This window comes from Thalassophryne amazonica, chromosome 13, assembly GCF_902500255.1.
Source record: "Thalassophryne amazonica chromosome 13, fThaAma1.1, whole genome shotgun sequence".
Classification (NCBI taxonomy): Eukaryota; Metazoa; Chordata; class Actinopteri; order Batrachoidiformes; family Batrachoididae; genus Thalassophryne; species Thalassophryne amazonica.
Genome location: NC_047115.1, coordinates 25,443,434 through 25,464,948, shown reverse-complemented (window position 1 = coordinate 25,464,948; position 21,515 = coordinate 25,443,434). Strand labels below are relative to the sequence as shown.

General features: G+C 39.1%; 1 protein-coding gene across 1 annotated transcript in view; it reads right to left on the bottom strand.

Moving 5' to 3' along the window:
* Window positions 1-21,515, bottom strand: part of LOC117523766 (ryanodine receptor 2-like) — a 224,174-nt gene that overhangs the window by 90,924 nt on the left and 111,735 nt on the right. The window contains 5 exon segments of the mRNA XM_034185382.1: window positions 15,985-16,072; window positions 18,487-18,724; window positions 18,888-19,208; window positions 19,305-19,435; window positions 19,671-19,752. Coding sequence (XP_034041273.1) covers window positions 15,985-16,072; window positions 18,487-18,724; window positions 18,888-19,208; window positions 19,305-19,435; window positions 19,671-19,752 — 860 coding nt within the window.

Below are 21,515 nucleotides of genomic sequence, written 5' to 3'. Positions count from 1 at the left end.
TTGCATGCCAGTATCAGACGATGATCAAGATACTTGTCACCATTTAACAAACAGTTTATTCACAGTACTGAAAGTATTAAATTAATAAGAAATAAAAGAAATAAAATATCACATGGAAAATAATGTTAGTCATCTAAACTAAAATTTACTCTTGCTTGACCTCCTACTCCTCCATCTCCTCGAGGTGATGCATGTTAGCTTCATGTATAAATTTCACTTGTATAATCTCAAACAGGAACATTTCTGATTTTAGGATTTAAAAAAGAGTTTGACTCTTAAGCTTCCTACAGCTGACTTAAAGTGGGCAGAACTAAATTTAGTGGAAGTGAATTGGTCCACTCATGGTTTTCAAACTTGGCTAAAAACCTAATCTGCTAATGAAAAAATTGTCTTCGCCAATTGGGCGTTAGCTGATTACTTTTAAAGCTACAACAAATTTAAAATTAAATTATGTTTACACAGTAAGATACCATATATTATTGATGATTACTGAAATTAAATGGTTTTGCAGCAAGTGCGTGTACAGTTTGTGGAACAGCTGTTAACACAGGCGAGAGTTTGGATTGGTAATTCAGCGAATTCTGTTGGTGTTAAAGCATCCATGAGGAAGATCATGATCCCTCTGTTACTGCAGATGTGGGGTTCAGCAACTTTCATAGAAGCTCCTTTAATCTGTGAGTCTGTGGTGAATGTGAAGCTTCCTACTGTTTTTTTTTTGTAAGATGGAAAAGTGCTACATCAGTCAGTGTCTCGTATTCTTGTCAAATTGTGCTGTCACGCTGACACTGAACCTAATATCAGCTACCATTACAAAAAAGTCTGCAAATTTAAATCACTTTCTTTAATTGCTTTTTTCCCTGGTATAAACATTATTCTGGTCACATAAATTACTGCTTTGGTAAATAACTAACACGACAAGGAGTCAACACATGTTAGATGAATGCATGCATTATATAATTTAGTGGAGTTAGGAAGGGTGGTTTGATTGATGACTTTTCAAACAACATAATGCTCCGTCTTCTATTACCTTGGCCATAATTGCAGAATAGGCGTTATAGAAGCTGTCATTTTGAAGCTTACTGTGAAAAGAGAAGACAAATACAAATATATTATCGTCACAACATGGAAAGATGGGGCATAACAAATATGGCCTACTACAACCCCTGGCAAAAATTATGGAATCACCGGCCTCAGAGGATGTTCATTCAGTTGTTTAATTTTGTGGAAAAAAAAGCAGATCACAGACATGACACAAAACTAAAGTCATTTCAAATGGCAACTTTCTGGCTTTAAGAAACACTATAAGAAATCAAGAAAAAAAGATTGTGACAGTCAGTAACGGTTACTTTTTTAGACCAAGCAGAGGAAAAAAATATGGAATCACTCAATTCTGAGGAATAAATTATGGAATCACCCTGTAAATTTCCATCCCCCAAACTAAAACCTGCATCAAATCAGATCTGCTCGTTGACATTGACCCTATGCCATGACATTGATCCTATGTGTCTTTTTGCAAGGAACGTTTTCAGTTTTTGCTCTATGGCAAGATGCATTATCATCTTGAAAAATGATTTCATCATCCCCAAACATCCTTTCAATTGTCCAAAATATCAACGTAAACTTGTGCATTTATTGATGATGTAATGACAGCCATCTCCCCAGTGCCTTTACCTGACATGCAGCCCCATATCATCAATGACTGTGGAAATTTAGATGTTCTCTTCAGGAAATCATCTTTATAAATCTCACTGGAACGGCACCAAACAAAAGTTCCAGCATCATCACCTTGCCCAATGCAGATTTGACATTCATCACTGAATATCACTTTCATCCAGTCATCCACAGTCCACGATTGCTTTTCCTTAGCCCATTGTAACCTTGTTTATTCTGTTTAGGTGTTAATGATGGCTTTCGTTTAGCTTTTCTGTATGTAAATCCCATTTCCTTTAGGCGGTTTCTTACAGTTCAGTCATAGACATTGACTCCAGTTTCCTCCCATTCGTTCCTCATTTGTTTGTTGTGCATTTTGGATTTTTGAGACATATTGCTTTAAGTTTTCTGTCTTGATGCTTTGATGTCTTCCTTGGTCTACCAGTATGTTTGCCTTTAACAACCTTCCCATGTTTTTTGTATTTGGTCCTGAGTGTTGGGAAGGTGTCGTAGCACGGACCCACAACAGGGGGCGCAAATGAACGGACAATGAGTAAGCCAAAAGGTAACAATTTAATGTTGTGATAATACACAACGAAACGTGTCGTAATTTTCACAGTCAATAAACACCAGGTGATGTGTGGGCAGGCACGAAGATAGAAGACGCCCGACGAGAGAGAAGCCGCGTCCCACACGGCTTCCACCACCAACGGTCTGAAGAACACCGGAGCCGCCAAGTCCAGAGTCCCCAGGTGGCCTCTGTCTTCGGCTGTCGACCCTGGTACTGCTGGCAGAAAGCAGAAATATGATGTGTGAGTGTGAGTCCGCACACTCAGTAATTTACAGTCCAGACACCGTTAGGAGGGAGCACCTCCACCTCCAAATCACACACACTCGTGCAGCTCCTGTTTGTCCCTCTTCTGGGTCTTCACAGGAATGCGACTGCACACAGAACAATGTTAGACAACGTATTAGTCCAGAGAAATTACCTTGGTACTGGTAGTCGATTTCTCGGCGGGGAGGTGGAGTTGCAGTCCGGCTTTTATGGTGGTGATGATAAACGAGTGACAGCTGGTGCAGAGGATGAGTGACAGCTGTCACTTCTTCTGGGTCTGGCGCCCTCTCGTGCTTGGAGCCCGCACTCCAAGCAGGGCGCCCTCTGGTGGTGGTGGGCCAGCAGTACCTCCTCTTCAGCGGCCCACACAACACTGAGTTTAGACACAGCTGACTGTGAACAACCAACATCTTTTGCAACATTGCATGATGATTTACTCTCTTTTAAGAGTTTGATAATCCTCTCCTTTGTTTCAACTGACATCTCTCGTGTTGGAGCCATGATTCATGTCAGTCCACTTGGTGCAGCAGCTCTCCAAGGTGTGATCACTCCTTTTTAGATGCAGACTAATGAGCAGATCTGATATGATGCAGGTGTTAGTTTTGGGAATGAAAATTTACAGGGTGATTCCATAATTTTTTCCTCAGAATTGAGTGATTCCATATTTTTTTCCTCTGCTTGGTCTAAAAAAGTAACCGTTACTGACTGCCACAATCTTTTTTTCTTGATTTCTTATAGTGTTTCTTAAAGCCAGAAAGTTGCCATTTGAAATGACTTTAGTTTTGTGTCATATGTGTGATCTGCTTTTTTTCTACAAAATTAAACCACTGAATGAACATCCTCCGAGGCCGGTGATTCCATAATTTTTGCCAGGGGTTGTATTTGATATGTATTCGTGGCTGATCCTTACTGATCTGGAGGATCAGGACTGCGGGAAATTAGAGATTTGTGTGCAGACCCGCAAAATGATAACCTGACACACTGTTTTCCTGCATGTATCATATATCTGTCGAAGTAAGGCTTTAGTAGTGAAATACCTGAAATAACAAACTGGCCAACTTCTGTATTCAAGAGCCCAAAAGGTCCATTTCTATATGTAACTGAGAAATATGTTTTTGTTTTTTTGAAAGGCAATTATCTCCCCTTGACAACATCATTTGAGAAGTATTTTTATTCATGTACATGTTGAGATGGTGTAGTGCCACAGTGTGAATTTGAAAGCGGGGAATTGAAAATGGGGCCTCACAATCCTGGTGACATTTTGGTTTTTAAGAGGGAGGAGGTGTCAGAAAAGTTCCACAGACATCTTGGAAATACAGTACGTGGCTTGTCTTGGTCTAGTCTCACCCATGAATACAACAGTACTGCGCAGAATCAGCAATAAATGTCACTATAACCCACAACACCCATGGTTTATAGTTTATATTAATCTGTAGGCTGGGTTTACAGAAAGGTAAACAGTCAGGGTGGTTATTCCAATATACTTTCAGCTACACGTTTATCAGGAATCTGCTTGCAAAACTGTAAGTACCACCAGCACCTCTGTCTAAGGATACCATGAGTCTGTAAGTTCTTGTCAGATGACTGGAAGAAATAATTGAAAGACTGTTTTTTAGTCTTGATCCAGGACAGATTCCACATTGGGTCATATGTTTTGTCTAAATTTGCTAGTTCTCCTCACAGGTACATGCAGTCTGCTGTAAAACAGTCTGATCTTGAAGTCTATCCAGACTGAGTTTGGGACACCAGGAACAAGGCAGTCTTTGGAGCTTCAGGTTAATCCTTAGGGAAGCTACAATAAGCTTTTGTTTCAAGTTTACACCCTGGACACTTTTGTAGACCCTGCAGGAGCTGCAAGCACCTTCCCCCAAAAATATGATCAGTGCCTTTAGGTGGATCATCAGTATTGGAGTACCATGTCTTGTGGTGCTCTGGATGCTGAAATCAGGAACTCATAGTACTGACTTTGCAAAGTCAAGGACCATCAAGCAACTTTCATGCACAAATCATATCATATAACCGGCTCTGTCGTGATAATTAAATCACTTGTGACCACAGGAATGTCACCTCTGGGAAAGATGTCAATCATCGAGTGAAGCTTCAAGTAAAGTCTTCCTCACATAGATGTCATTCAGCACAGTCAGTGTCTACAGTAAGACAACAGATAAGTCCCACAGAGTACCAAAGTCTGAGTCTTGTACAAGTATTATGCACATTTACATGGATGATGTCTGATACCATCAAAATGATCCAGTCCACCATGACAGAGGCACTCACTCAGTACACCAACCACTGGAGCGACCATACCGAGAGTAAATGTACTATATCCACCCACCAAGATCTGGCCAGCTCCAGGTCTGGGGACCTCAAACAGCACTGCCACTGCAATGTGCAGCTTTCCAAGCTCCATCAGTAACAGTGGAAAAGTGGTAATCCTTGCTGAGAGAAAGGATAGGCCAGGTGACCACTTGCTTTGAGGCACTTCACGTTTGGACCTGGGTAGACAACGACTCAGCACCACACCAGTCAAAACCCTTAAGAGACAAGACCCGTGGTGCTCTCGTGTAGTTTCTTCTTTTCCAGCTGAGGATCAAAATGGCTTTCCTCCATCCTCTTATATCACATTCTGTCTTCACATGGAATGCAGAAGCAGAGCTAATACTATGGAAAAGAAGACAATTTCCAATTGTAGTGGCTGGAGTGCCAATCCTGCCACCAAACCCCCCCAAAAAATGAGTTACCTGCAGGCTATAGAACCATCTACAATCTGGTCATCCTGTTTAACAATGTGAGCAGGATTCAAATAAATTCAATTTTAGTGGACATATTTCATTCATTTCTGATATTTACTGATTGAAAAGTAATTAAATGAAAACTAAAACCAACAGATTAGTGATAATGGAAATAATCATCGACTGCACCTCAAATATAAATATTATGTCAATGAGCATTTCTCTGTTGACTGCATGGAAAAATTAAGCAACTGAAACAAACAAACCTCGATAACAGCGGTACCGATACAATCCTGGAGACACTACATTCTGGAACCGTTACAAAGCACAGCATGTTTTCTGCAGCGGACTTTAAGACAGGTTGAAGAGTACATGTTGTTCAGTGTTAGAAATTATGTGTAGTGGTTCCACAATCGCTAGTCCCAGGATTGTTTCATTCTGAGGTCTCTCGAAACTGAAAAAAATATCTGCCAGACGAAAATAATAGAACTAAATGTCCAGAAAAACATTACTTTTTATTGCATCTTTTTATAGTTGTCTTTGACATACATAAATGCATATTATTGGGAGGAAAAAGGTTTCAGAGGAAAGAAAAATTCAAGCTTGCTGGAAAACAGTTTGTGCCAAATTAATATTGACCTGGAAAGGGGCTTTCGGCAGTAAAATATGTAGAATGAAAGCTTTATTCTGTGCTGTCTTTTATAATGAAATCACACACAGACCTTTCCTTCAGAGCACTTCGACTGAAGAGTGTAATGAGTTGTAGGAGGGGATCGATTGGTTTGGCACCTTCTACGATTTCCTTTTCTTCCTCTCTGTTGCTGCCATGCTGCTCCATGATCACCTCTCCCTGCAATCCAAAGAAAAAAACTGCAAAATTGTGCTGTTTAAAAATAATGATTCCTGACCATCCACACTGTCAGATGTCTGACGAACGTCTTCACACTGACACTTTTGTGTATAAAGAATCAAATGTAAATTATATACAGTAGTGTTAAGAATAATAGTAGTGCTATGTGACTAAAAAGATTAATCCAGGTTTTGAGTATATTTCTTATTGTTTCATGGGAAACAAGGTACCAGTAGATTCAGTAGATTCTCACAAACACCCCCTTTTCTATTTTTTTTTACTAATAGCCCAATTTCATAGTCTTAAGAGTGTGCATATCATGAATGCTTGGTCTTGTTGGATTTGTGAGAATCTACAGAATCTACTGGTACCTTGTTTCCCATGTAACAATAATAAATATACTCAAAACCTCGATTAATCTTTTTAGTCACATATCACTACTATTATTGAGAACACTATATATATAAATTCAGTCAGAAGAGTTGTTTTTTTTTGTTTTGTTTTGTTTTGCTTTAATCCATGTGTATGCATCTCATCAGACCTCAGAAATGAAGCAGAGTAGGTCATGACCATTGGCCGTGTGTGTTTCTCTATGAATTGGAGTTGCATCAGGAAGGGTATCCAGTGTAAAATCTGTGCCAAATGCCAATGTGGATCTGTGCTGGATATGTTGTGGCAACCCTGAACAATCACGGCCAGCCGACAGGAAACATCAGCTGAAATGTTTACCACTGTGTTATTATGTTATTCAGAAACAAATGTAAATACTCTACAATTGATGTCACATTGCAAGTGTTAACAAGGTTTCTTTCTGTACTCACAGCTAAATCTTCCACAAGCTTCTCCTCAAAGCTGTGGTCCTCAGTTGATATCCAGGATTTATTGTAGCATTGGAGGAAGAGATTGACAGCTCTGTGCCTGGAGACAGAGAGAACAGATGGCCCAAGAACTGCATTTGTCTTTTCACATAAATAAATCTGTCGTCCAATTTTTCCTGTGATCACCATTTACTCAATATACACATTCTAAACACCCAGAATTTTGCATAACAATACCTAACTGCCTCAGACTTACCCTTCGTGGGGTCACATTTTGACAGAACAAGTAGACAATGTCATAATTTTCTTAACATTGAGTGAGATTTAGACCACAAAACGAGGGTAATTTTAGCCTCACCCCAAAAACATCACAGGAGAAAGATTGTTCTTGCATTATTACTCAAGACAGTCTCCCTTAACGTCACTGCACGAAAACACGTTGACACTTGCATGAATTTGATCCCAGCACTGCTGCGCAATTTGTCATGCTAATGCACCTCGCTTTGTCCCCCTTGATGCCATGGTATAAAAAAATAATAATTTCGAAGCAGATGGCTCATTTGCTCTCAGGATGTAACTGATGAAACCATCTCTCATCTCTCCCAGAATCACAGAAATTATCTCCAGCTACAGTTTGTCTCATGCACATTGTGCGGTGGAGAACACATATGAAATCCTGTCTCAAAGGTAATTATTCCTTTCTATGAACAGTGGTGGGCACAGCTAACCAAAACATTAGCCTCGATAACCAGTAATCAGATAACTGAAAAGTTATCTTTTATGACAATAAACCGATAAACTGGTAAAATAAAAATTGATCTTTATTACAGATAACCGATAAACAGTACTGATTTGGACGCAGCCACATCAGATTACACTGTCGGCTTCTGATAAACCAGTTTCACTTTAAGCGCTGCAGGGGCTGCTGGGTGAATTCAAGGCTCACAAACACAAAGAACACACGAAAAATGAATAAAAAATAAAACCCCAACACTGTCATCATCTTTCAAAAAGAAATAAAAACACAGTATTAGAAGTCACAGTTTATCTCGGTATTAGATACATCGTCATTTACGAGCTAAAAGCTGCCGCTTTTTGTGCATGCTTTGAACCCTGTGGCTTAAACAACTGAAATATGTCCATTAATGCATTGATTGGCAAAGTAAAATACACGTAGTAAATAAATTCTTACCTATGGGATTCATCTGAATAAATAATCCCTTTTTTAATCCAAAAGTGTCTAAACGTGAAGAAAAGTCCCTCCCTCTGTACACACAGCTGCACCGTGAGAGCTCCTCTCCCCCACCGTGTCTTGGTGATGAAATTACAGTCACAAAGAAATAAAATAAATAATGTTTAAAATTAGTCTGTTTTGTTTTGTGTCGAGTGGACGGCCCACAGCAACATCCAAAGTGAACCTGAACTACACTACCCACAATGCTCCCTGCGTCAACCGGCAATCACATTGCGCTTAATGATGACTTCATCAGCAAGCGACAGGCAGCCAGTCTGCCACAAACACAACAGATGGACTAAAATGTTGATTTCGGGTTTACAATGTTTTTGACCATTAAACTTTGCTCATTTTACCAGTAAAAAAAATGTTATCGGACTTGAAAGTTATCTGAACTAAATTTATCAGAAGATAATTGGTCCAATGATGGTTTTAAACTTATCTGAAAAGCTAATCTGAAAGCAAAAATATTAGCTTTGATAATGATCTGCTATCGGATTAGCTGAACTGTTCCCACCACTGCTTATGAATTAGATAATGTATCTGTAAAAATATGTTTATTATAGATGTAACATATCATAATCCTTCAGATGCGCTGCGCGAATGGCACATTAACACACAGTGTTTGCAAATCGTTTGCTCAATGTTCATGACTAGTTCACAAAATGATTGCGTGCCAGACGTTTTGGACATTTCAAAATTTTCTATGCACACTGGCACGCAGCCGCACACAGTTTACAACAAGTTTACTCATTGGACACTGTTGTGGGATGGGGTGTTTGGCTGGCTTGGTTTTTGTTTTCTGTTTCTCCCACCAGGTGGTATGCATTCAGGACTGAGTGGCTGAGCATTAGGACCTCACCCTGAAACCCTGAGGCTTGTTTTCCACGTGCAGGTCATCAGGACTCACAGCTGTGGTGTATTTGTCTTGATCAGAGATTGCTGCATTTAAACCTTGATCACAGTGTGTGATTGCCAGAGACTCGACCTTGTGAGCAGACGTGTGAGATCGACATCAGGAGAACAATCTCACCATCACGGACGCAGAGACCCGCTCCAGGTTTGATGCCACAGTCTGTGAAGGAGGACTGGGTGAGGTCTCCACGCTCTGCAGCACACTTCCTGAGGTAATTTGGTTTTGGTGACTTTTATGAAGTAATGACAGTGGATTGGTGTCCCTCACACCTTGTGTTAGTGAGCTGTCACGTTATGCTAATTGTGTAATCAGCTTCTGCTGCAGTGGAGATTTGAACTGAGTTGTTCCGTGCCTGCAGGGTGAGAAGCTGATGTATAGATTTAAGCCAGGAAGTGTTTGCTGATTGCGTGCACCTTTGAGTTGTGTCTCTCTGTGTGGAGTTGGACTCACCTCCATGTTTTCTTTCTTCACAGACTTGGTTTGTCGCGGCCAACCTGGGGGGTGTCGGCGGGGTCCCTGGGCCGAACTGCTGTGGCTCCGGACCATTTGCGCTGTTGAGAGCGCGCCGTGTTTCCACCTCACCAGACCGCGGACTTTTTAGTTGTTTAGCACTTCACCCACTGTTATGTTTATTAAATTCTGTTACCTTTTGAACCGTGCTCTGCTTATTTTATGCTGGGTCCTTTCAAACACTGGGTCAGTGCTCCGACCGCGTCCGAAACATAACACACGCCAGACTGCGTGAGTGCGAGGATGAAATTTGGGCAAGTGTCGAGGTGCCTTTAGTCCACCAATGTTCAGTCACTGCTATCCCTTTGTGTTATATGATCACATATTGATAGGCCTAATCAAAAGTATGATATAACATTGCGAAGCACTGGATAGTCAAAATATTATTATAGAAAACAGGCAGAGAAGAATCATTAAATGATAATTGAAGATAACAGCTTTTTGAATAAAAAAAAAATACATTTTCCTTTTGTTATTTTATTTGTTTTTGTTATTGTTGTTAATTATCTGCCATCAACTCTGGCTGATCATTTATTTTGGTTTTACTTTACCTCCATTGCAGTAGCTTTATCCGCACTACTGGCGTGCAAAGTAAGTTTGTGGGTATACAAAGGAATTTAACAACAATCAGCACATTTATAGACATTTAAAATATGTCACTTTGTGTGGCTTAATAGGTTTCTATTATTCTCCTTCACACCTTCATTATGAAGCTTATCTGTTACAGCATTTATGCACAATTTCAGAGGCTCTGCAAACTAGACAAATGAAAATAATAAGGCATATAATTGAGCCATTTCCCCACTATAACACTTTTAGTGTTAGAGTATATAATAAGTAATGACTGATGTCCACAAAATGTAACTTAAATTTGTGTGACAACCTACCTGTTGTGCTCTAAATTTAACTGTAAGCCCAGTGCAAATCTCTTATTCTAGTCAATCATACTCTAAGCCATTTGCAGAACATATTACAGTACATAAGTGTTCTTTTTACCTGGATAAGTTGTAGAGGGGAGCCATCCTTAGGCAGGCCACCACCGCCCGTTTCCTCTGTTTAGATAAGAGTTTACACCACACAGCCTTTTTTGCTTCTCCGTGGGTGTTCCACCTGAACCCACAGCCAAAGATAAATGATGAATGAAGTAGTGCACACGAACTCATGACTTCAGGGTGTCATAAACAGCTGGACAGGGTCTCCTCAATGCATTTCTTTTGCATTCCGTTTGTTTTCACAATGCAAGAAATACTTTCATGAACAATGTTTTAACTACAAAAATTTATTTATTTTTTTTGTGATTTCAGAAAAAGAAGTGAAAAAGACTAAAATGCTTTAGGCATATGTGCTAAGCAATATCTAATCACTGAAAATTTATCATTTGCCAATATATACTAAATATATGTAAGAAGCAATAATGTAATAACACAAATAACTACAACCCCAATTCCAATGAAGTTGGAACATTGTGTGAAATGTAAATAAAAACAGGAATACAATGATTTGCAAATCCTCTTCAACCTATAGTCAATTGAATACACCACAAAGACAAGATATTTAATGTTCAAACTGATAAACTTTATTGTTTTTGTGCAAACATTTGCTCATTTTGAAATGGATGGCTGCAACATGTTTCAAAAAAGCTGGGACATGATATGTTTACCACTGTGTTACATCACCTTTCCTTCTAACAACACTCAATAAGCATTTGGGAACTGAGGACACTAATTGTTGAGTGTCATGATTGTGTATAAACGGAGCATCCCCAAAAGGCTCAGCTGTTCACAAGCAAAGATGTGGCGAGGATCACCACTTTTTGAACAACTGCGTAAAAAAAATAGTCCAACACTTTAAGAACAATGTTTCTCAATCTTCAATTGCAAGGAATTAAGGAGTTCCATCATCTACAGTCCATAATATAATCAGAAGATTCAAAGAATCTGGAGAACTTTCTACACATAAGCGGCAAGGCCGAAAACCAACATTGAATGCTTGTGACCTTCGATCCCTCAGGCGGCACTGCATTAAAACCGACATCACTGTGTAAAGGATCTTACCGCATGGCTCAGGAACACTTCAGAAAAACTATTGTCAGTTAACACAGTTTGTCGCTACATCTAAAAGTGCAAGTTAAAACTCTACTATGCAAAGTGAAAGCCATACATCAACAACATCCAGAAACGCCACTGCCTTCTCTGAGCCCGAGCTCATTGTAATGGACAGCCGCAAATTGGAAAAGTGTGCTGTGGTCTGATGAGTCCACATTTCAAATTGTTTTTGGAAATCATGGACGTTGTGTCCTCCAGACAAAAGAGGAAAACATCATACACAAAACACATACACATCTGTGATGGCACCATCAATGCTGAAAGATACATGGGTTTTGGAGCAACACATGCTGCCATCCAAGCAATGTCTTTTTCAGGGACGTCCCTGGTTATTTCAGCAAGATAATGCCAAGCCACATTCTGTACGTATTACAACAGCGTGGCTTTGCAGTAAAAGAGTGCAGGTACTAGACTGGCCTGCCTGCAGTCCAGACCTGTCGCCCATTGAAAATGTGTGGCGCATTATGAAGTGTAAAATATGACAACGGAGACCCCAGACTGTTGAACAACTGAAGTAGTACATCAAGGAAGAACGGGAAAGAATTCCACCTACAAAGCTTCAACAATTAGTGTCCTCAGTTCCCAAATGCTTATTGAGTGTGTTAGAAGGAAAGGTGATGTAACACAGTGGTAAACATACCACTGTCTCAGCTCTTTTTGAAACGGTTGCAGGCATCCATTTCAAAATGAGCAAATATTTGCACAAAAACAATAAATTTTATCAGTTGGAACATTAAATATCTTGTCTTTGTGGTTTATTCAATTGAATATCGATTGAAGAGGATTTGCAAATCATTCATTATTTACATTTTACACAACGTCCCAACTTCAATGGAATTGGGTTCTATGTCTCAAGTAAATATTAAATGGAAAAAATTAATAGGAATGCCCTGTAATAACTGCATTTCAGATTTTCCATTTGCAACCAACCAAATTGATCAATTCAATAAAAGCTTGGCAATGAAGATTTCCATCTAAAAAAAATGCAGTTATATGATCAACATACTGTGGCTTTTGACAGATCTCCAATCAGAAGCCATCTCAATGCACTGAAAAATATATAACTGTTTCATTTCCCTTTCCTTCTAAGCCCACCTGGTCTAAGTGATAAAGCACTCGTGCGATTTCCAGAATCCTGTTTACAGTCTGCTTAGGATCAGCAGTGGCATCGAGGTGGATTGGATGGGATTCAAGGTGCAAACTGTTTGCGGCCTGCAAACACACAGTAAGTTTTTTCTTCTTTTGCAAGGTGCTGGTGTATCAGTTTTAAAGTAGAAACATTGCAAAAGTGGTTAATAGCTGGAGATGTTATAATAATAAGGGAAAAAACTTTCATTTCTGCAACGTCAACTTCAACATGCCAGAATGCATCAAAGAATGATGAAGCAGTGTATAACCAACTATTTTTCTATTTTTTCAATTTCTTTGTTTAAATTCTAATCAGCAAACCATTAACTTGAAAACGTTTTCAACAAATAACGATGTGCAGTATGTAAGGTGATTAGCTGACACTCAGGATTCTGCTTAAAAGGTTTTCTTGGAAGTCAGTAACAAAGCAGAATTTATGGTGTTTTCATTACTAACCTCTCAATAAGTATAACCACTGCTGACTTTAACAATCACATTTCTGGATGTGACACTGAAGCCAAGAGATGACTGAAAATGGTTTTTAAATCGACATCCTCTGACTGCATTCTTCAGTTAAATTTTCCACACACTTGCTGTCTTCCATAAATTAAAAGTAACAACCACTTGAATTAAAAATGTTCAGAAAACCTGTAGAATGTCAAAGACTTGTCATGTGCATATCAGCTTCAAGTTGGAACAGACTGAAATTCAAATTTTCGAGATTTTATTGGTCCTGTCTTGTACTTATCCCAATGAAAGTGTCATTGCTGATTTCCAACCAATGTAGTTCTCATTTTTACGTCCAACATGTGCATCCTGTAAATCACCACTTGGACTCCTGAAGGCACGTTGGGCTGATAATAAGTTGAGGGCAGGCGCAAGCAATAGGCAGCAACAGGCGACATTAGCTGTATCCATAAAATACACCACAAAAGTAAAATGATAATAAATGAAATGATAATAAATGACCAATAAATTAAGAGTAAATCTTTGTTAAAAAAAAAAAAAACAACAACAAAAAATACCCTCACTACTAACAGTGCTTCACCTCAGGGAGCTTTGGTGGCCTCTGTCTGCTGTGTGCTCCGAAGTTTGGAATTAATCCTTTAAAAAGCTACTAATCGTTACTGTTGCATATGGTAAACTACAACACTGTATACCTGATGCAGTCAGTTTAAAAGGAAGAACCAGTAGGTTAGGTGAATTGAAAGCTTTTATAATTGCCGAGGTCTCCCTTGCAAAAGATATCTCGATCTTAATGGGACTAACCTGGTTAAATAAAGGTTAAATTAAAACTCTGATAAACTGTATACACTTGTAGTATTTGTTTCCATAAGTCATCTGGATTTCATCTCATGTTCAGACTGTGTATCACTCTAGCTTCATGATCTGTGGAGGAGGAGGTGTGATCTTCTGCCTAAGTGCAGGAGGTGTTGTCACATTCGAGCCTGCTGTGTGTGTCGAACAGAGTAAACAAAGAGCCAGCCAGTTGAAGCAAGCAACCCAATTATTCCCAGTGAAAACTTTGAAAGCATAAATGGAATTCGTTGATTTACCTTTTTTCATGAACCTAAAAGCATAAGCAAGGTTGGCTAGGATTACTTTGAAATGTAATCCAAAAGTAATCAAATTACAAGTAATCCATATGTATGTACATACATACATGTAATCCACATGTATTCTTTCAAAGTAATCCTACCCAACCTTGAGCGTAAGTGTAATGATCTCACATTTGTTTTTTAATCACTGTCCCCAGATGAGATTTGACGTTTTATATGAAATTAGTGTAAAATTTCACAGATGAGATGGCCGCCAAATAGCAACATTGTGTATTGAGATTTCAAATCTTTACAGATTCCATCAATGGTGGAAAACACAAAAATAAAACAAAAACATTGAAGGCAGTCTGGCAAATGCATCACAAAAAACAAAACAATGAATGTGCTGCACAGTAAATTCATCCCACTGCAAATGACAAGAGATGTAATCAATTCATGAGCATTTAATAAAGTACTAAACTGGCTGAAGGCAGCTCTCTGCTGCTCACAGATTAAATCTCCTGCATATAAAAACCAAATCGTGATGTCTAAACACAAATATGAACCTAACCATGATTTCTGTGTACAATGACAACCCCCACACCCATACAGAATACTAAATAGCAAAGTCATGAAATCAAAGTACATAAACATATTTTGAGGTTTATTGTTTCCTTTCTTCCTAAAATTATACTTTTTAACCCCAATAATTCAAAATGAAACCACAAACATGAACAATTTTTCCAAAATAAGAGGTAGCATGTATAATTAAAAATAAATAGTAAATTTGTGGAAATTAAATTTATAATGTTGTCTTGTGTAATTTAGAAATACCCACAATTCAGTTTACATTAATTTTCATTTAAAATGCCAGTCTGTTTTTGATTATTTATTTGGTTTTTACAATTACACTGAATTGTTGCTTTAGATTCCCCTGCCTGTACAGCATTTGTCTTTACCTTGTTCTGAAGCTGCAACAGACACTGAACCACACACTCCCGCACTTCGTGCTCTGTATTTTCCTGTGGGATGCAAACAAAGGCCAAATGGAATTTGACACAAAAAGTCCTCCAAACAAATGTTCATCTTCACCACGATGTTGCCATACTGCTGATTACCGAGGAAACGTCTGTTTTCATGTAAGTCAAATCTAAAACGCTGCTGTCAGGTGGATTACATTAATGCTGACATTGTCCATACCTCAGCAAAGCAGTTCTTTGCCAACACAATCAGGCTCTGGTGTCTGGGAAAACAAAGGCTGAGTCCCACAGGGAGAAGTCTCTTTATGGAAGTCACGATGAGAGATGTGCGCGTGGAATACCGATCCCCTTTCTTCTTTATCATGCTCTTCTTATGGTCAAACTGAAATTTACAAAGGTTTAACAGCTTAAATCTCCTGTAAAAACAAGTAGCAATGCATGCATTTATCATTTAGTGCATGAATATAAGCTGACCTTGAACAGTTCATCACTGTTGACTAAGAAAGCCAGATTGTTGATTCATTTTGCACAACATAATTCTGCTCCTCCCATTTGAAATTCTGTTGTGAAAACACAGGTGTAAATTAAGAAAAAAACAAAAAAAGGTTACACAATGCATGTTATGGGCCTCATTTGGATAATAATGACATGAGGAGAATAAATAAAATGCATCATATGCCAGTCTCACATGAGATTTGGCCCAGAATATAAAGACCTCTGCCACCATCGTGAACAGCTGTTCAGCTTCAGGGCTCGACTCCTTCAGCCAGCTGACTCTGACAGAAGACAGTCCAAAACACATCACAGTCTCATCACAACACTCACTGTTTGAAACCCCAATGCAGGTTACAAATAAATAGAATTAGTCCATCCTGCTGAGTCTAACAGTCCTATCGCACACTTGGTACAAAACAGTGCACAGCACAATGCAAGTGTCATTGCTTGTTTCCAACCAAATGTATTGGTTAGAAACAAGCCTGTGTTATGCAAAAAGCAAATCTACTTGTATTCATGTGTGCACCCATAGGCGTGTTGGTCTTACATGGCGCTGCCAAGTGCTGGTGCATTGCTAGCTTTCATTCATCACAGATTACCAAGAACCTGTCGAACACAGTTTTTCTGCCTTTTTTTCCCCCAAACAGTATAACATTCAGATGCATTTTACATAGGGAGGTGCGCAACATGTGAACACCCTGCTTGTACACATTGGGATGTACATTAGCGCATGAAACTACAACAAAACCAAACTGAAAATGAAAACATAAAGTATAAAGTCATGGAAAAATACTAAAATGTAGTGGGTTTTGCCTGTTTATTTTCATGATTTTCCTTCATTTCTAGGTTTTCAGTTGAGGAGCACTAAGGCAGACATGATCTGGGTACAGCAGGGGGTCTATCTCCACCTGAAGAGATTTAGGAGATTGGGTCGACAGAGAGGGAAGAGGAGGAGGTTTTACAGGAATGAGGTCTCAACTGCTTCACTTCAGGGAGCTTTGGTGGATGCACTTTTAAATGATCTGCTCACGTCTAAACAATTTGCACATAATTCCATTTTCTTCCCAGGAAAACCTCTCACTTGACTCTGTACTCCTAAATAGCAATGCACCAGTTTGGGATACTTCAGGGGCTAAACACAACCTTTTTGCACTCAGACTACATACTGTATAGGTAAACAGCTAAGTGGATTTGGACAGGCTCCAAATGCACTTGTGATCTGCGCTTTAGCTGGTGCCCTATAGTTCACACAGCTCAGGCCCTTCATCTTTATGTTTTCACTTATGTCTCTTGATTTGCCATTTGATTGTTTTTTCCCTTAATTTTAAGTAAGTAAAGATTATTTGTACAGCACCTTTCAAGATAAAATCGCAAAGTCCTTTACAGCAAAAAAATAAAACAGAAACACAGAAATTAAGAACAGCAGTAACATAAAACTAGTTAACGGCAAGCCTGTACAAGTGGGTCTTGCACTTCTCTTTTAAAGTTCCAACAGAGTCCACAGAACGTAGGTGTAGTGGCAGTGAATTCCACAGTTTGGGAGCCACAACCTCAAATGCACAGTCTCCTTTGGTCTTCAGCCTTGACCTAGGTACACCCAACAAGTTCTGGTCCGAGGACCTCAGAGACCTGCTTGTTAATAGGGAGGGTAACATAGAACCCCTTCCCAATTTTTCAAGCCACTAGAAACATATCCCTCAGACATGAACAATTCCCTTTATCAATGCTGTTTGTCTTTCAGCTGCACCCATTTTTTTGTTCAGCATTGTGATAACAGATCTACATTGGGATGTGGCACAAGTTTGAAGCCAGATGCCCTTTGTGATGAAACTCCAGTTTTATCTAGAAAACACACACAGCCCCTGGTGTTTCAATTCAAGTACTAAACAGGACCTAATCTGCTTAGTTTCCAAGTTCTGACAGAATACACACAGCAGGCTAGCTACTACTCAACTCCTCTCATCAATGCTACCATGTTATACTGACACTTCTGCATCGCAAAGGCACGCATGTAATGTCTGCCATCATGGCATTAAACTATGCGTATAACAAAAAGGAAAACAGCTGCATGGATGTTCAAAGCATGTGTAGCCCTCCATTTTTCCACATAGATAGTTGATGAGGAATCAACAAGGGAATTGAAAATCTAACTGATAAGCAGAATTGATAATGATATTAATACTGATAAAATCTTATGAATTCTCATTCCTAATTTGTAGCAAGGTTTTTCAATATTTTTCGGGAGCCAGGTGGGGCATTTATTTGCCATTTTGACCTATTTCTCAAAAGGTCGTTAGTAACATGATGGAAATATCAAATGTGGATGACTGGGATCCAGATGTGATTTGGTATAATGTTTAAACTTTGTTTTAATGCAGAGAGGACACTTGTCAACATTCTGAATAATCTCTCAAAAACTAATACATGAATCTTGATGAAACATCTGTCAGACAATCAGCAGGTGAAATATGTTTCAGATAGTGGTGAGGTTAATAAAGTTGCTGTTTTATTAAGGCATAATATAATGACTTCAGAAATGGGTGGTTGAATAATACTAAATATGAAAGAAAATATGCTTCAATGTCAAATTAAATCCAAAATAAGTATAAATATCCAAAATACATCAAATAACTGCTAGAACAATTTGGTCCATCAAAGTTTGATGTGCAAAAAACTCTGTGGTAGCTTGACTTACAGATTAGCATCCACAAAGGGGATGAGAATGGTGTAGAAGGCATAAAGATCTCGCACCATGACAGTGAACTTCTCCTGTATCTGCAGCTCTGTGTCACATGTGAAACAACCTTCCAGCTTCACCTGCTCCTCCTGCAGCAGCACACATTCAGCCCTTTTCCTCAGCTTCTCCATCAGCGGGAGGAAGTGGCTCTTTAACAGTCCACTGTGTGCTGTGCAAATGATTGGCTGAGAAAAAACTGACAGTTGTGATCGATTAACAGAAAAAAAATCATGATTGACATGGAGTAAAGAAGTACCATGTTTTCTGGAGTATAAGTCACCTTCCAAACTAGTAAAATACTCCAGAAAATACAGTATGTATGTCCCCTCATAGCATTTACACTAGTGGGTGTGACCTACCTGCCAGATCTTTCAACCACGGGCACTGGCTGGCGCTCACATGGTTGTGGATGATGCAAAGGATGTGTCCAAGCAGGTCACTAGCATGCTGAGGTATGACAGAGGTGCACACTGGGGTGTCTGGCTGACCATCAGGACCACAGTGAATCCGGTGGGACACGTAGCTGCAGAGCATGGGCAGAGTGATCTCTGTGATATGGATATAGTCAGCCTGGTGGGCTCCAGTTACAACACCTGCCAACTCCTCCACCTCCTCCAGAGCCTGTTCGAGAGATGGAAGGAGAGGACACATGTCCTCCACATGCTGTGCCAGACCCAGATCTGACAAAAACAGAAACTTAGAAAACTTAATTGTTCAAGGAATAAAGTGTGTATGTGTGTGGGAATCAGTATGTTTTTTTTTGTTTGCTTTTTTACCATCTCTCTCAGGAGCTTTCATTGTGTTGTAGACAGAGTAAGGATTGTGCTGGTTTAAGGCAGGCTCCAGGAAGCATACAGGAAACACTCCGGTCAGGGCTGCCACACAGGCACCTGCTGCTCTTCTCTGCCTGAATGCAAATACAGTGAGATAAAGCCACGGGATGGACTGCTGCCCAAATCTCATCACGCTCTTCAAGGTAGGAGACCTTACAGACATATAAAAGTCAATTCTCCAATTTGACCATGACCAAATCCAAGGAGTATCAATTTCATACTATTCAATTTTTAATAACTTCTGTTTATCATGAAAGTCAAAGTGTCATCTGTGCAACGTGTGAAATCACATGGAAATTCCAACAGTACCCTTCCATGTAAATGGTGCTGCTGGTACCAAGTGAGTACAGACTGTTGAGGATCCTGTAACAAGACACCTGGCCTCTGCCCACTGGAAAGAAAAGAAGATACTTAGAACTAACATCTTTGGATGGTTTCTTTTAGAAACAGCCAAGGACAGTGAGAATGAAAGCTGATTTCATGCAATCACTGCAAGGTGGACTTAGAAGGAGGGATTGTGATTTGTGTAATGGCTGATTCCTGGAAGGTCACAGTAAGGGAGGAAGAGTGTAAGATATGCTGCTCTGTGGCTGACTGAGACACAATATGAAACCTGCTTTCGGTGATGCAGAGGGGAGGCGGGTTTGACTGAAGCCCTATTTGGATGACATTCATTTTTTTATTGTAAGGTGGAACAATGTAATTTTACCACAAGACGTCTGTAATATTTATGGCCAATTTACACAGGACAAGAAAGCTCAACATAAATGACAGATATGGGAGTGTAAACTAAATGCAGACTGACACACTGCTATCATGCCACAAAAAATTTTTTTATAAGCGACTAAATTGCTTTACTGAATAGACTGGATTCATATGTGTTGTCTTTTTTCTATAGTCTAGCTTCTGTCTAATTGTCTGTTAGGTTCACTTTTTTGTGCTATTCGGGCTCTGTGCAGAGGCTTCGCTTTGTGCAGTGGCTCACGCTCAGTGTGCAACAGCAGGTGGCCTGACACTGTGGACATGAATGTCACAGAAATACTGGGCTTTCAATTGTTCAGTGAAATCTCTTCTTTTTCAGGGGCAGAATAATTGCACAACATACATATAGGGGAAACCAGGGCACAGTGGATCAGAAATGTTGTTTTGTGGCAGCATAAACACATTATGCATAGGTTTAGACCATTCTATTGTAGATTTAATACAGCAAGTTATTGTTTATAAGGCTGTGTTATTTATTTCTCCCAAAGTGTAATTTACAGATGTTTAAAATTAATTTGAAAATTTTTGACTCACTGTTCCCCGGACACTAATTCACAGGGCACAGTGACTCAGTGTTCGGGGCACAGTGAATCAACTTAGAATATAATGAAAAAACACATGATTAGGGTTCTAGCTAGGACCATTTTAGTGCCGGGTAAATTGTGATCATGGCTCACAGCTATATGGTTTTATACCACTAGAACATTCTTGGTAAGCCTTATTTTAACTCATTTTTGGTGATTTTAGATGCAGTGAACGCAAGAATAACAAATATATAGATATATATATATATATATAGATAGATAGATAGATAGATAGATAGATAGATAGATAGATAGATAGATAGATAGATAGATAGATAGATAGATAGATAGATAGATAGATAGATAGATAGATAGATAGATAGATAGATAGATAGATAGATAGATAGATAGATAGATAGATAGATAGATAGATAGATAGATAGATAGATAGATATTGTAATATTTGTAAGATCAAAGTTATTTTTTGCATGTTTTGTCAAAGTCTAAGTTAATAAATTAAATAACATTGAAAATGTCAAAAAACACATTAATATTTAATGGACATAGCATTTAGTCTCTTCAAAAATGACAGTTTTTAATCCAGTGACGTAGGCAGTGTTTCTGTCATCCTGACAGTTTTTTGTTTTTAACAATTTGAGTGGGATTGCATTACTCACTTACTCACTCATATTCACTTTTCTTTCACCAACGCTGCCCCCCCCCCCCCCCACGCACACACATACATACACACACACACACACACACAACCCCAATATCAAGACGAATATCTTAGGTACCTACAGCATGATGTTGCTGCTCAGTAGCTGGGTTTTTAGGAAATACACCTGACATTTAGTGCCACATTAAT